The sequence below is a fragment of the Sturnira hondurensis genome, unplaced genomic scaffold (assembly GCF_014824575.4).
Source record: "Sturnira hondurensis isolate 20B ecotype Veracruz unplaced genomic scaffold, ASM1482457v3 Scaffold0018337, whole genome shotgun sequence".
In the NCBI taxonomy this organism is placed as follows: domain Eukaryota; kingdom Metazoa; phylum Chordata; class Mammalia; order Chiroptera; family Phyllostomidae; genus Sturnira; species Sturnira hondurensis.
The window spans coordinates 2,029,297-2,042,744 of NW_028090968.1; the positions used below are offsets into that span (position 1 = coordinate 2,029,297).

The 13,448-nt window shown below is 37.4% G+C and overlaps 1 protein-coding gene across 2 annotated transcripts in view; it reads left to right on the plus strand.

Annotated features, from left to right (window-relative positions):
- The window catches only part of ZC3H7A (zinc finger CCCH-type containing 7A), a 33,072-nt gene that overhangs the window by 10,416 nt on the left and 9,208 nt on the right, over positions 1–13,448 (plus strand). The window contains exons 2-17 of one of the 2 annotated variants that reach the window (XM_037068989.1): positions 24–125; positions 1,140–1,179; positions 3,271–3,468; positions 4,660–4,818; positions 5,080–5,160; positions 5,254–5,292; positions 5,941–5,974; positions 6,442–6,725; positions 7,233–7,440; positions 8,508–8,572; positions 9,380–9,566; positions 10,316–10,477; positions 11,123–11,319; positions 11,591–11,691; positions 12,105–12,286; positions 12,913–12,989. In XM_037068989.1, the coding sequence (XP_036924884.1) occupies positions 58–125; positions 1,140–1,179; positions 3,271–3,468; positions 4,660–4,818; positions 5,080–5,160; positions 5,254–5,292; positions 5,941–5,974; positions 6,442–6,725; positions 7,233–7,440; positions 8,508–8,572; positions 9,380–9,566; positions 10,316–10,477; positions 11,123–11,319; positions 11,591–11,691; positions 12,105–12,286; positions 12,913–12,989 (2,082 nt within the window). In that variant the 5' untranslated portion in view covers positions 24–57. Of the gene's footprint in view, positions 1–21; positions 126–1,139; positions 1,180–3,270; positions 3,469–4,659; positions 4,819–5,079; positions 5,161–5,253; positions 5,293–5,940; positions 5,975–6,441; positions 6,726–7,232; positions 7,441–8,507; positions 8,573–9,379; positions 9,567–10,315; positions 10,478–11,122; positions 11,320–11,590; positions 11,692–12,104; positions 12,287–12,912; positions 12,990–13,448 lie in introns of both variants that reach the window. The other variant, XM_037068990.1, reaches the window with a different exon arrangement.

The following is a 13,448-nucleotide window of genomic DNA, read 5'->3' on the forward strand; positions in this document are numbered from 1 at the left end:
TTTTGTGTGTTCTTTCTTTTCAGGTTGCTCACTTAGAAAGTGAATGTGTGGGGTAACATGTCCAGTGTGTCCGAGGAGAGAAGAAAAAGGCAGCAGAACATTAAGGAAGGGCTACAGTTTATACAGTAAGAACTTAATGAATACCTGTGTTCTCATCCCCTACTAAATTAAAAAAAATTTTTTTTAAATATGTTCACTGACCTTAGGGGAGACCCGTGGGCGGACTGGGAAGAGAGAGAGAGAAACATGGATTGGCTGCCCCCCTCCCCCCTCCCTGCACGCACCCTGATAAGGCTCTAACTAGCAACCCAGGCATGCACCCTGACTGGAAACTGAACCCACAACCTTTTTGGTGCATGGGATGATGGTCTAGTCAACTGAGTCACACAGTCAGGGCCTAACTTTTTTATATGGCTGTACATTTTGTACAGATTAAGAAATCTTTAGTTATATATCATAAGTCCCATTAATTTGGGTTAGAAATTGTTATTTTGTTCCAGAAATAGTTTTTGCTTTTGTACATTTGATTTCTTTGTTTTCCAAAGTGGATCATACTGTCACTGATTTCTGGGCCAAGATCTTTTAGGATCCCGAGAATGTTAGACTGAAGAATTTGAACCTAATCTTGTGAGAACAGTTCTGATGAATGAAAATGAACATCTGTCAAAACATAAGGCTTTTGTGATCAAATGTTTCTCTTGAGAAGCTCAGTCTCTAACTGACCTTGTAAGGCATGTCAGTGACCAGACAGTTGTGACTTGGGTGGATGTGTCCATGAAGACGTCCTCTCTGTTCTTCCTGGGAAGGAGATGGTCTTCTCCTTATCCTGTAGATATTGGATCAGATGGGATTAGTGGTTCTGTACTATTTTAAAACATTTTGGGCATGTGAAGAATTAGGCCTTTTCATAGCAGTAGATTTGAAAAGAAAATGTACGCAGTCAAGAAGAGACAAAGGAATAATTTTAGGTTTTTTTCATGACTACAGTTACATGTGAATAATGGTAGTAGAGGAGAAGTAGGTCTTTAAAATGTGCTTGAACCAGCAGTAAGCTAATAGACCCTCATGCTTAAAATGCCTTCTGGATGAATAAATTCTGATAAGAGCCTGATAATTAAAATCAATTTGTTTCTTCTTAGGTCACCGCTGTCATACCCAGGAACACAGGAACAATATGCGGTAATGACTCTGGGAAGGTCGGCTTGAAAGCTCTTCAGTAGCTTGTGGACTAAATATATAGCAAGGGTTGGCAAACTATGGCCTTGTTGCCCAAATCTAGCCCACTGTTTGTTTTTGGAACACAGCCACACACATTTGTTCATGTATAATCAATGACTGCTTTCACAAGATGTGGTAGCTGGGACAAGAGGCCATATGGCCCACGAAGCCTGAAATATTTAGTATGTGGGCATTTATAGAGAAAGTATGCTGACCCTCATATATAGGATAACATTGGCTTTTTCGACATACTTGGACAGTTGTCCCATATTTTCTTTCTTCTGTTAGCATAGCTTTGAATTGATATATCTTTTGAGCCCCTTGAAAATTAGTTTTAGCCTACCTCTCATTTCATCAACAATAAGTGGGATAGAATATGTTGAGAAGGAGCATGCAGAGACTCTCCTGCTTTTATTTAGGAGAAGTTCTAACAATAGTCAGGGGTGACTGAGTAATAAGAGCCAGTGATGAATCTGCTAGTTACAGGGAGAGCTCAGTACTGGGTCTTGGAATATAGGTCCTTGTCTCTCCAATTAGTTCACCTGTGGTTTTGTGTCTGAGGGTTTTGGTGCTTCTACTTGTCACTTCTTTGTCTGTCTCTCCCTTCCTCTCCCTCCCTCTCCCTCCCTCTCCCTCCCNTAGCTTTGAATTGATATATCTTTTGAGCCCCTTGAAAATTAGTTTTAGCCTACCTCTCATTTCATCAACAATAAGTGGGATAGAATATGTTGAGAAGGAGCATGCAGAGACTCTCCTGCTTTTATTTAGGAGAAGTTCTAACAATAGTCAGGGGTGACTGAGTAATAAGAGCCAGTGATGAATCTGCTAGTTACAGGGAGAGCTCAGTACTGGGTCTTGGAATATAGGTCCTTGTCTCTCCAATTAGTTCACCTGTGGTTTTGTGTCTCTGAGGGTTTTGGTGCTTCTACTTGTCACTTCTTTGTCTGTCTCTCCCTTCCTCTCCGTTCCTCTCCCTTCCTCTCCGTTCCTCTCCCTTCCTCTCCGTTCCTCTCCCTTCCTCTCCGTTCCTCTCCCTTCCTCTCCCTCCCTCTTCCTCCCTCTTCCTCCCTCTTCCTCCCTCTTCCTTTCCTTCTTCTCTCCAAACAGATGTAGAATCACAAAGTATTATGGCTATAAATCACCTGGAATAATCTATTCATTTGATAATTGATTTTACAATCCTTACATTTAAATTGGAATTAAGGTCCAAAGAGGTTCAATGGCATGTCACAAGTCACCTCAGTTGTTAAAGATTGATTTGTCCAGTTTTCTTCACTACTTTTTTTAGCTTTGACCTGAATTCATGAAAGGAGACAGAAGACTTGAGTATTTATTGGTCGTGTGATAACAAAGGACTTCTAAAATACTAAAGCAGTGAGAGAAATGGATAAGGAATCTTAAAAACTTTTCTACATACCTACATATTATGCATACTTAATAAGAAAAAGGTTTCACATCCTCCTCTAAAGCAGTAAGTGACCTGAGTAAACAGGTCATTAAATAAGACATACAAATGGTCCATAAAAATGTGAGCAAGTTCAGCATCGCTGCTAATCAAAGGCACAAAATAAGAAAGGGAGCCATTTTCCACCCAGAGTTGGTAGAGATTTTAGGTGCAGATGCACAGGGCACACGTGCTCCCCAGCATTGGTGGGGGGGCCCTGAAGGGAACCACCAGAAGTGTTCCTTGGTATTGCCCTTTCGGAAGGTAGTTTAGAAATACTGGTCAAAAGCCTTAAAATCCTCGTTCTATTTGACCTAGAATTTCCACTTATAGGAATTTGTCCCTAGCACAGAGTTGGAGATGTGGGCAATTACTTACAGGGTGCTTTTGCTGCATTTTTCTTAATACTTAAAAATGTCTCCTGAAAAAGCAAGCAGGGTGAAACCTGCACCGGGACTTCAGTGATTGGGCCCAGTTTCACAATTTAACAACAGTGCTCGTGACTCTGTCAAATTATTTCCTCTGGAATTTTAGGTGCAAAAATTAAGATTTATTTATACTCTAACTTGTTCCTTAAATAGTTTCAGGTGGTAACTTTCTTTTTTTAGGTATACTTACATGCTCTTGTGAGAAATCTTTTTAATGAAGGAAATGATGTTTATCGAGAACGTGATTGGAACAGCTCAATAAGCCAGTACACGGAAGCTTTGAATATAGCTGATTATGCAAAGTCTGAAGAAATTTTAATCCCTAAAGAAATCATTGAAAAACTATATATAAATCGTATTGCTTGCTATTCTAATATGGTGAGTTGTGTCTTTTGAAACAGTGTTTCAACATAGTACATTAATAAGTCAATTTTCAAATTTCAGTTTTTTTAAGACAGATTTTTAAAAAAGATTTTATTTATTTTATTTTTAGAGAGATGGAAAGGGAGAGAGAAAGAGGGGGAGAGAAAGATCAAAGTGTGGTTGCCTCTCACATGCCCCCTACTGGATACTTGGCCTGCAGGGCAAGGCACGTGCCCTGACTGGGAATCGAACTGGTGACCCTTTGGTTTGCAGGCCGGCACTCAATCCACAGCCACACCAGCCAGAGTTAATTTCAGTTTTAAATACAGATATTAACTGCTTTTAGAGTTGCCTGAAACTTTCAAAAAATCAGCTTTGGACAAATGTTTAGGGATTTTAAAAGTAATTTGTTTCTTAGCTAATGATCCTTAGAGATTCCTTCTTGAGTATGGCTTTGGATGGGGTGGCATTTATTTAAAAAAACGAACAAAACAACCTAGGGAGACAAAATAGAAGTATTCAGAGGTGATGTGTCTGTCAGATATTTGTGTTGATAATTCACTTCTTAGTCAAGATTCAGTCCTCTTAGGAGCCTTTTTTTAGCACAAAAAGTAGCCTTCAAAACAATTAACACAACCTTTCACACATCTACACTTAAAAATTAATATTTTGATGTGCCTATAATTTTCACTATGGACATTCAGTAAACAGCCATGAAAATAAGAAAGGTACCCATGTTGTTACCTAGTTTTTTGTTAATGAGCATTCATTGATAATTTATTTTGGTTTTTACAAAATGTGTTCCTTTCTCATCATGTAGCTATTTGGAATTTATGTTTCTATTTGGCATTTTAATAAGACCCACCAAAGGGTAACTGCAGATGGGAGAAGAACAGGACAGGAGAGTGATACCTGCAGGCATCCGCGATGTCTAGAAAGTTTTGTTTCTTGAAGATCTGAGGCCTTAATGTCTAGATGTTAACATTTATCATATCTGGGTGGTGGGCACATGGGTATTTATGATATTCTTTCTCCTTCCGTGTATTCCAAATTTCATAATGCAAGTAATTTTAAGAAAAAAGATACTGCTAACTTTGCATTTAAGAGGGCAATAGCCTGGGGTCTTATGCGTTTGCATTTACAGGAAGACATCAGTGCAAGAAATGAATTGTTTGACTGCTAACTTTATTTGATCTTACACACTAGGGATTCCTTGATAAAATTGTAGAAGACTGTGATAAAGTCCTCAGTTTAAATGCCAGTAACTGCAAAGCTCTGTATCGGAAATCGAAGGCTCTAAGCGATTTGAGAAGATACAAAGAGGCTTATGATGCAGTAGCAAAATGCTCCTTAGCAGTGCCTCAGGTATGGGATGTATATTTTTGTTCATTTGTTTACATCATGGCCATTTTATTACTTCCTTGTGGATTATGGCATTTAAAGAGTTTTACAGCCAGCCACCAACTTGCTTCACTTGGGACTGCTTATGAAGCAAGTATCTTGACAGAATATAAGTTATAACTTAGAGTTATATATAACATATGTAAATTATATAGGCAAAAGTTTTGCCTATTCACAGTTCGTAAATATAACTCTCCATTAATTGGATATTGTCACTTGTTTCAGGATGAACATGTAATAAAACTAACTCAAGAACTAGCTCAGAAATTGGGATTCAAAGTAAGAAAAGCATATGTTAGAGCCGAGGTAAGTCGGCATTCTCTCCATCAGGTGTTTCCATTTTATTTTGTAATTTGGAGGCAGTTCTGTTTTTTAGTTTGAATCTTTGTTTCCTTTCAGCTGTCATTAAAATCAGTTCCTGTGGATGGGGCCACCAAGGTAAAGTTATTACTTCTGTGAGAATCATAATTTAAAAAGGAAGAAAAGATAGACATGCTAGCAGTTTTGCTTTTAATATTTATAGTTTGTGTTTATTTTTGAGATTTTTTTATTTTTCAAACACATAATTGACCAGAGCTTCCTGTCCTGTAAAAGGAGAACAGACAGCTTGACTGTATCTTTTATTCTTAACCAGCGTTTCCTGAAGTTCAATGGAGCATTTTACAGGGTTTTCAGAGATGTTAGGTTTTGTTAGAAAAAGTGGTTTAAGGCCATATACTGACTTTGGGAGTCACTGGGATAAACACAATTAACAAGTGGTTTTTTCAAAAGTAAGCCACCTTGGAGCTGTTAGGGAGCTAATGGCCGCTGTGGACGAGCTAATGAACGAGCCACTCTGGAAGTGGTGCTGCTGGTCCTTTGAGAACCACTGGTCCATGGGAAACGAGGGGTGGTACTGACAGACCAGCGCCGTTTAACACCACACATGAGAAACATTTATGTCCTCCATTTACGTCATGGATCTCAATTGGGAGGGAGTCACATTTCTGTGAAAATCTGCATTGGTTTCTTCCAGTGAGTTTTACAGATTGTTTTATAGTTTAGAATCCTGAAAATACTATGATCTTTATTTGGTTTACTTTCTAGGCTTTGAACTGTTCTGTGGAAGATATCGAGCCAGGTATGTTTTTCCATGTCATCTTAATCTGGAAAGTACCAGTTTTAGACATTATATATATTACTGTTGTCAAGTAAGATTACTGTGCGGTTATTAGTATAGAAGCAATAATAATTTTGAAAACCACCTTTGTGCTTGTGGGTGTGCCAGCACGTGACTGAGAACGCTCGTGTCAGTAAGCAGTCGCTGAAGGCCTGCTGTGGCCTCACCACCATCGACGGTTCTGCCCAAAGGGGCCCATGCATTTCGAGAGAGAAACAGATGTTTTCTGAAATGAATATATCTATTCTTGGGTAAAACAAATTATTTGTAGAATTACTTTTACTCTTTTACTTAAATTGTTTTTGTTCTATTGTTTTTATAATCGCTTTCATGTTCTCACTTAGTTCTTTATTTTCACTATTTTTGTTTATTAACATTACTATTATGTACGTATACTGAGAAGGAGTACATTTCTATCCATGTTACAGATTTATTAACTCCAAGGCAAGAAGCAGTTCCTGGTGTTTCTGTACCTGCATCCAGTTTTTCTCACCAAGTTGGAAGTGAGCTGGCCTCAGTTCCGGTTATGCCCTTAACTTCTGTTTTGCCACTGCAAGTGGAAGAGAGCCCTCTGCCATCCACAGTGCTGGCAAATGGAGGGAAGATCCCCTTCTCCATGCCGGAAGCTTTTTTAGACGATGGAGATATGGTCCTTGGAGATGAAATAGATGACCTCCTTGATTCTGCACCTGAAACTAATGAAACTGTTATGGTAAAGTTTAGCATTGCTTTTTCTGAAGGCAAGCGTAATTTTTTTTAAAAAAAGCAGTATAACCTGTTAGATATTTTCAGTATTGCCTATAGGCTGAACGTTGGGTTCCTTATGTTGAAAATTAGTTTTGTCTTTCTTTGGTAGTAACTGGCTAATTTGGTCATTTTTGAAATAAAAAAGAAGCATACTATCTAGTAATTAGCCAATTTTTCTTCAACTCCTCTTGAAATCACACATATAGAAAGGGCAAATAGGCATTTGATATGTAAGAAAAAATAAATGTTATAGATAAAGTACTTCTCACTCTGTTGTTTATAAAATGTAGGCTTGAAAAGAAATAAACTCTATAGCTTAGTCTCCTCTACTAAGTCTTGATTTTGATTTCAACTTTGTTATGTAACATATATACTTAGTGTAATGATTTGTTTTTGTATGTTAATGTTAAAAGCTGCTCAGCCAGCTAGGACCTGAGTTTCGTGGATTGTCATCAAATCTTTTTTTTTCTAGCCATCAGGTTTAGTCAGAGGACCCCTTCCGACACTCAGTGTCACCCCTGCCATACCCTTTTCGGCATCTCTGTTGGGCACCTTGCCCATTGGTGCGAGGTATGGCCCTCCACCCTCCTTCTCAGAGTTGTATCCACCTTTGACCTCATCCTTAGAAGAAGATTTCTGTTCTTCTTTAAATTCATTTTCAATGAGCGAATCCAAACGAGGTAAGAATTGAGCCATTTGTGTAAACCATTTGAGCCATTGCAGTGCATTTTCTAAAAATGACAATTTATGGTTGGCAGTTATTTAACTAACTCTAGAAATTTGGTACTTGAATTATTTTCATTGTAGCTGAAAATATAAAACCGAAGCTTTTCATTTTAAATTCACCTTGACTTAAATGTACCATTCCGGAGATCAAGAAGCAAAGGAGGGTAGGAATATACATGGCGTTGTTGGTGATGGTGTTGTGTTAAATAGGATAGTTTGTTAAGCTGGGGTGTCTGTTCTTTCAGGGGGTGAAATGACTTTCAACATTTTCTCCAAGAAAGGTGTTCCCCACCTTAAATGGTCTTACAGACAGGTTAGCCTTTTAAATTCTGAAATGAGCAAATACTTATTTAAAACTAATTTAAGATCAGTGTTCAGGGATGATAATTAGATCTACTTTAGGCCACACCCATTGTGCTCAGGAAGCCAAGCCTCAGTTTTAACAGGAATTGATGAGTTTTTGATAATGACTCCTGTCTCTGTAGCCGGCAGGAGTCTGAAGCCTTTTTGCATGGTTAAAGGGACGAAAATCAAAGTAATTGATTTAAACATTGACAACGGAAGAAACTAAACTTTGTGGGAGACAGAATGGGAAGGAGAAAATAACTGAGTGGTAAATTAAGAAGAAGAAAGTAATTGAACCTTACTAATTTTCTTAATGTTACGGTGAATTCTTGCTTCATATTTTCAAAAGGAGAGGCTCTTTTCCCATTGGATGTGAATTATTTTCTTAGTCTATTTTTTAATAGTCTCACTTGGTAGGCCCTGCCTTAGCTTCTATCTCTGCAGATGGATTTTTATTTAGATTTTTTTCTGTCTAAGGGTTTTTTGATGTCCTTGGTTTCTAGAGGAAAGGAAAACCTCCAGGACTCTCTTTCTTTGAGTGTCAGTTGTGAGCAAGAAAGCTCCTAGGAGTCGGGATGGAAAGTAGCGTGGGGACCCGTAGTCAGCCACTAAGCCCTGATGTTCTTATTACATGATTAGAATGAAAAGGTCTGTTGAAGTTTTTTTATTATTTTAGATCTGTCCACCTCAACTTCTAGAGAGGGAACATCGCTTAACAACAGTAATTCTTCCCTTTTACTTGTAAGTGCCACTTCCTCTTTTGTAAATACATCAGTTAATTTGAAAATAGGTCTTTTACTTAAGTAATTGAGTTATTTGAGTGACTATGATATCCTCCCTGAAATTTTGTGTGTGCCGTGGGAAGTAGTGTTAGAATAAGACTCTTCTGGAACATCCAGCAGTAAACACTCTGTGTTTGAGACTGGATCTGCCACATCGGATTAATCACTGTTGCAGACAGTGTTTAAGAGGCTTTAGCACAGAATAAACAGCACCAGGAAATACAGCTGACCCTTGAACCACATGGGTTTGAACTGTGAGGGTCCAGTTGTATGTGTATTTTTTTTCAATAAATACCTGTACTGTTTCTGATCTGAGGTTGGGAGCCTGCGGATGTGGAGGGCTGATTGCATGCACCTGTGCCATTTTAGATAGCAGCTTGAACATTCTCAGGTTTTGGCATTCACGGGGGTCCTGGAACCAGTCCCCTGAGGATACTGCTGGACATTTGAAGTCTTTGGGGAGTCAAGAGTTATGTGCAGATTTCTGACTGCGTGGGGGTCAGCCCTGTAATTCCCATGTTGTTCAGGGGTCAACTGTATAAGAGCAGGGAATGTAAAATGTGTTTGCTTTGAAACAGCAATTACCTATTACATTGAAGAACTCATGGAGGGTCAGAAAAGTCGGGGAGGGGCGTAGAGACCCAAAGACAGGAAAAGTTCAGTCTGTGAAGAATGTCTTATTTTTTCAGAAGAATTTATTTCCTGCTTTAGTTATAGTGCAATCAGTATTTGTTGGCTGTTTTTTGTTTTTTTATTCTCCTTGCAGATGAATGGACCAGGAAGTTTGTTTGCTTCAGAGAGTTTCCTGGGAATTTCAAGTCACCCTAGGAATGACTTTGGAAACTTTTTTGGAAGTGCAGTTACAAAACCACCTTCATCAGTCACCCCAAGACATCCCCTTGAAGGAACTCATGAATTGAGACAAGCTTGCCAGATCTGTTTTGTAAAATCAGGTCAGGATCAATACAAAGCAGCAGACAGTATTGAACTAGTAACCTGAGAGTTCTTAGGAATTTGCAAATATATGTGGCAAACAGCAGCTATTGTGACTTTTTCAGTCCCTGTTTGAATTTTTTCTAAACAAGCCACAGTTATTGATTTGGGGCCTTTGGAATCTAATTAAATCTCTTCTCTTATTTGATATAACTTTATTTAAATAATCAAATGGAATAAGATACCTGATTTTGAAAGCTTATTAAGATATTTATGAAATTGCTTAGTTCTAAATGTATGTTGAAGAACTTGGCTATTTTCAAATAGAGCAAAAACTAGACAAAAATATAAGACTAGTATATGATACAATGTTTATGGAAATTAAAGTACTTTCTGTTGGTTTGTTTTTTATCTTTACTCCTAAATTAAATTAGTTATTCTGAATTTATTCCCAGCTGAAATATAGTTTATTCCCCAATTCATTTTCTTCTTAGTTGCATATTTAATAGTATTCTTTACAAGCCATCAGCATCCTCTCCTAAAGTCAAAGTAAAGGTATATTTGGGAGAACTGGTGTTGGCTACAACTTGGTGTTGTCTAACAAACAACGTGAAAGGCAAAATTAGTAGCTTGTTTACATTTGGGGTTATGAGAATGAGATTTTGGTAGGAGTTTCGTAATCAGTCTGCTCACATCTGCCTGTAAATGTGCCTGTAAAATGAAATGATACTTTTGTGCATATGAGCAATCCTTTTTATATCTTTTTCAGGCTCTAAGTTAATGGATTTCACTTACCTTGCTAATATAGATCATAAATGTAAGAAAGATATTTTAATTGGTAGGATAAAGAATGTTGAAGATAAATCATGGAAAAAAATACGCCCAAGACCAACAAAAACAAATTATGAAGGACCTTATTATATATGTAAAGGTATGTTCTATAATTATGTTAGTATACATTACATATGTGATAAATGATGTGCTGCATTTAATTTAGTGATTCTAGGATGACTGTTACTAAAAATGTATAGATAGAGTTAATGGTAAGTTCCTTGAGTTGAGAAATTAGTATTTTTTATATGATTTTTATCTTGGTTTTAAGCTTTTCATGTGGTGTATATTTTGTAGCTGTTTATGGAAACAGGACTTTGACTAGGTTTGAAACAGAGACTGTCTCAGACTGTTACGTGCTGTGCCTATGTCTGTACCAAAGCGGAACACTGAACTAAGGCTTCAAAAATACTGTTCTTTAAGCTGCTTTGTCAAGAACTTAGTATTTTTATTTTGTTAAGCCACTTTATCTGAACAAACTTGAATGTGTTTTAATGATTTTTAAAACTTAGATCAAGGGTTTTTTTCCCCTGTCTGGAAAAAAATTTTTTATACTTGTGGTGCTTGGTTTTTTTTTCTTAAGAGTTAATACCATCTCTGGCTAGTAACATAGGTATCACCATTTCATGCTCTCCATGTATTGTTATAAAAATTCGGATGATGCCCTAAACATGTTTAATATTCATTGGCTTTGAAAAACCAATGGGCCATGTTGTAAATGACTTTTGATCCTCTGTCTTTATAGATGTAGCTGCTGAGGAGGAATGTAGATATTCAGGCCACTGCACATTTGCTTATTGCCAAGAAGAGATAGATGTCTGGACCCTGGAACGGAAAGGGGCGTTCAGTAGAGAGGCTTTCTTTGGTGGCAATGGGAAGATCAACCTTACTGTGTTCAGACTTCTGCAAGAGCATCTTGGAGAATTTATATTCCTTTGTGAGGTGCTGTCTTCATACCTTATCATCTGCTAGAGGATTGGTGATAGTTTCTGACTGGCAAGCCCAGAAGTGTGAAGTACTTAGTACAGGTCCTACTATGTGATAAGGTGCTCACTTGGCAGTGGTAGCTCCAACAGTTATCCAAGAAATAGTAGTGAACATAAGTTGGTATAAGCATATAATGTATAAGTATGTAAGAATGTTGAAACCCAAATATTCAGGGTATAAAAGTTATATTTTATATTTTTGTGATAATTTTTCTTTTCTGTTCCAGAAATGTTTTGATCATAAGCCTAGAATGATCAGTAAAAGAAATAAAGATAATTCTACTTCTTGCTCTCACCCGGTTACAAAGCATGAGTTTCAAGACAATAAGTATGTTGGTAGTTTCTAATTTTTATAGTGACAAAATAAATTATTTTCTTAGCTCAAAATAAAACCAGACTGTTATCTGCCCAGGCATTTCCCCCTCTCCTTTTGTTGAAAGATAATTACTATTTTAAAATGTTTGTTAGTAGATTTTGCTGGGAGTTTTTTAGTGAATTATTAAATTAATTATTTAATTCCAAAAGCATTATTAATTTTTAGCTGCTCATCACATAGATTTAGGAGTTTTATGATTTAATGCATAATTATCCTCCCCCAATCAATCCAGTAATTGCATATAGTGATTTATTTTTTCCGATAAAGATTTAAAATGCATTTTTAGTCTAAACTTGGCATTATATATATATTTTCTAAAATTTATGGCACACCAATATTAAAATGTCACTCCATTTTCATTTCAGGTGCCTTGTCCACATTTTGCGAGAGACAACAGTAAAGTACTCCAAAATACGTCCTTTTAATGATCAGTGTCACCTTGATTTATGTCGACATGAGGTTCGATATGGCTGTTTAAGGGAAGATGAGTGTTTTTATGCTCACAGTCTTGTAGAATTGAAAGTCTGGATATTGCAGAATGAAACAGGTAGATGTGTGTGTGTGATTGAGACATGTCTCAGGGGCAGTCAGGGTTTGATGAAACAGTCTCTGAGCCCCTTCTCCATCACCTTGATGTGGCAACCTGTTGATTTTGCCCTGACCTTAACCTGTGCAGTCACTTTTCATTTTTAGAGTGGCCTGTTTTTAGTATGGTCGCATCTAATTAATTGCTGGTACAAGTTCATTCATGTAATATGGTTTTGTGAGGAAGATTTCTCAGAAAGCACCAACAGCTCTATTTGTAAATATTCCATTTTTTTAAAAGATTTTATTTACTTTTAGAGAGAGGGGAAGGGAGGGAGAAAGAGTGGGAGAGAAGCATCAGTGTGTGGTTGCCTCTTGAGCACCCCCATTGGAGAACTGGTCTGTAACCCAGGCCCTGACTGGGAATCGAACCGGTGACACTTTGGTTTGCAGGCCAGCACTCAATCCACTGAGATACACCAGCCAGGGCTAAATACTCTGTTTTGAAAAAGAATCGCATGATGTTCATTCTTCCTTGATGGTAGATTACAGTGTATGGGAATAATTAGGGAATTGAGCCTGACTTTGACCTGACTAGAGGACTGTTATTACACAGAGGACCTAACAGAAGACTTGTACATTTCCTAGGTATCTCACATGATGCTATTGCTCAAGAATCTAAACAATATTGGCAGAACTTGGAAGCAAACGTACCTGGAGCTCAGGTATTTTCTCTTTTGTACTTTCCGCATCCAGGATCTGTCTGGAATGGCCTAATGGGTGTTAGTTGTTGGCAGAGGCTGTTGATATTTGCAGTCCACTACTTTCTGGTTATCTGCTGAGTTGAGCAATTCTTAATGTGAAAAAATTCTGAATTTTAGTTGGTCATCATAAAAATTAGGCATCCCATAATACCCATCAAGAATATAGGACACAATTTTCTTACTCAGCCTAATTGATAGAACAGATGGGATCTTGGGCTTTGGGGATTTTTACTATTATGCAAAAGAATAATTTTAAGTCTTCATAATAATATGAACTGGTATAAGTATGTAATGTGTAATGGTATAATCATACTGAAAGTAAGAAATTTTAGAGGTCTAAAAGTTACAGTCTGTATTATGTAAAGGAGGTAGATTGTGTTTGTCGTTTTTCTTCCCGTCTGGCGAAACTGCTTTATCTGC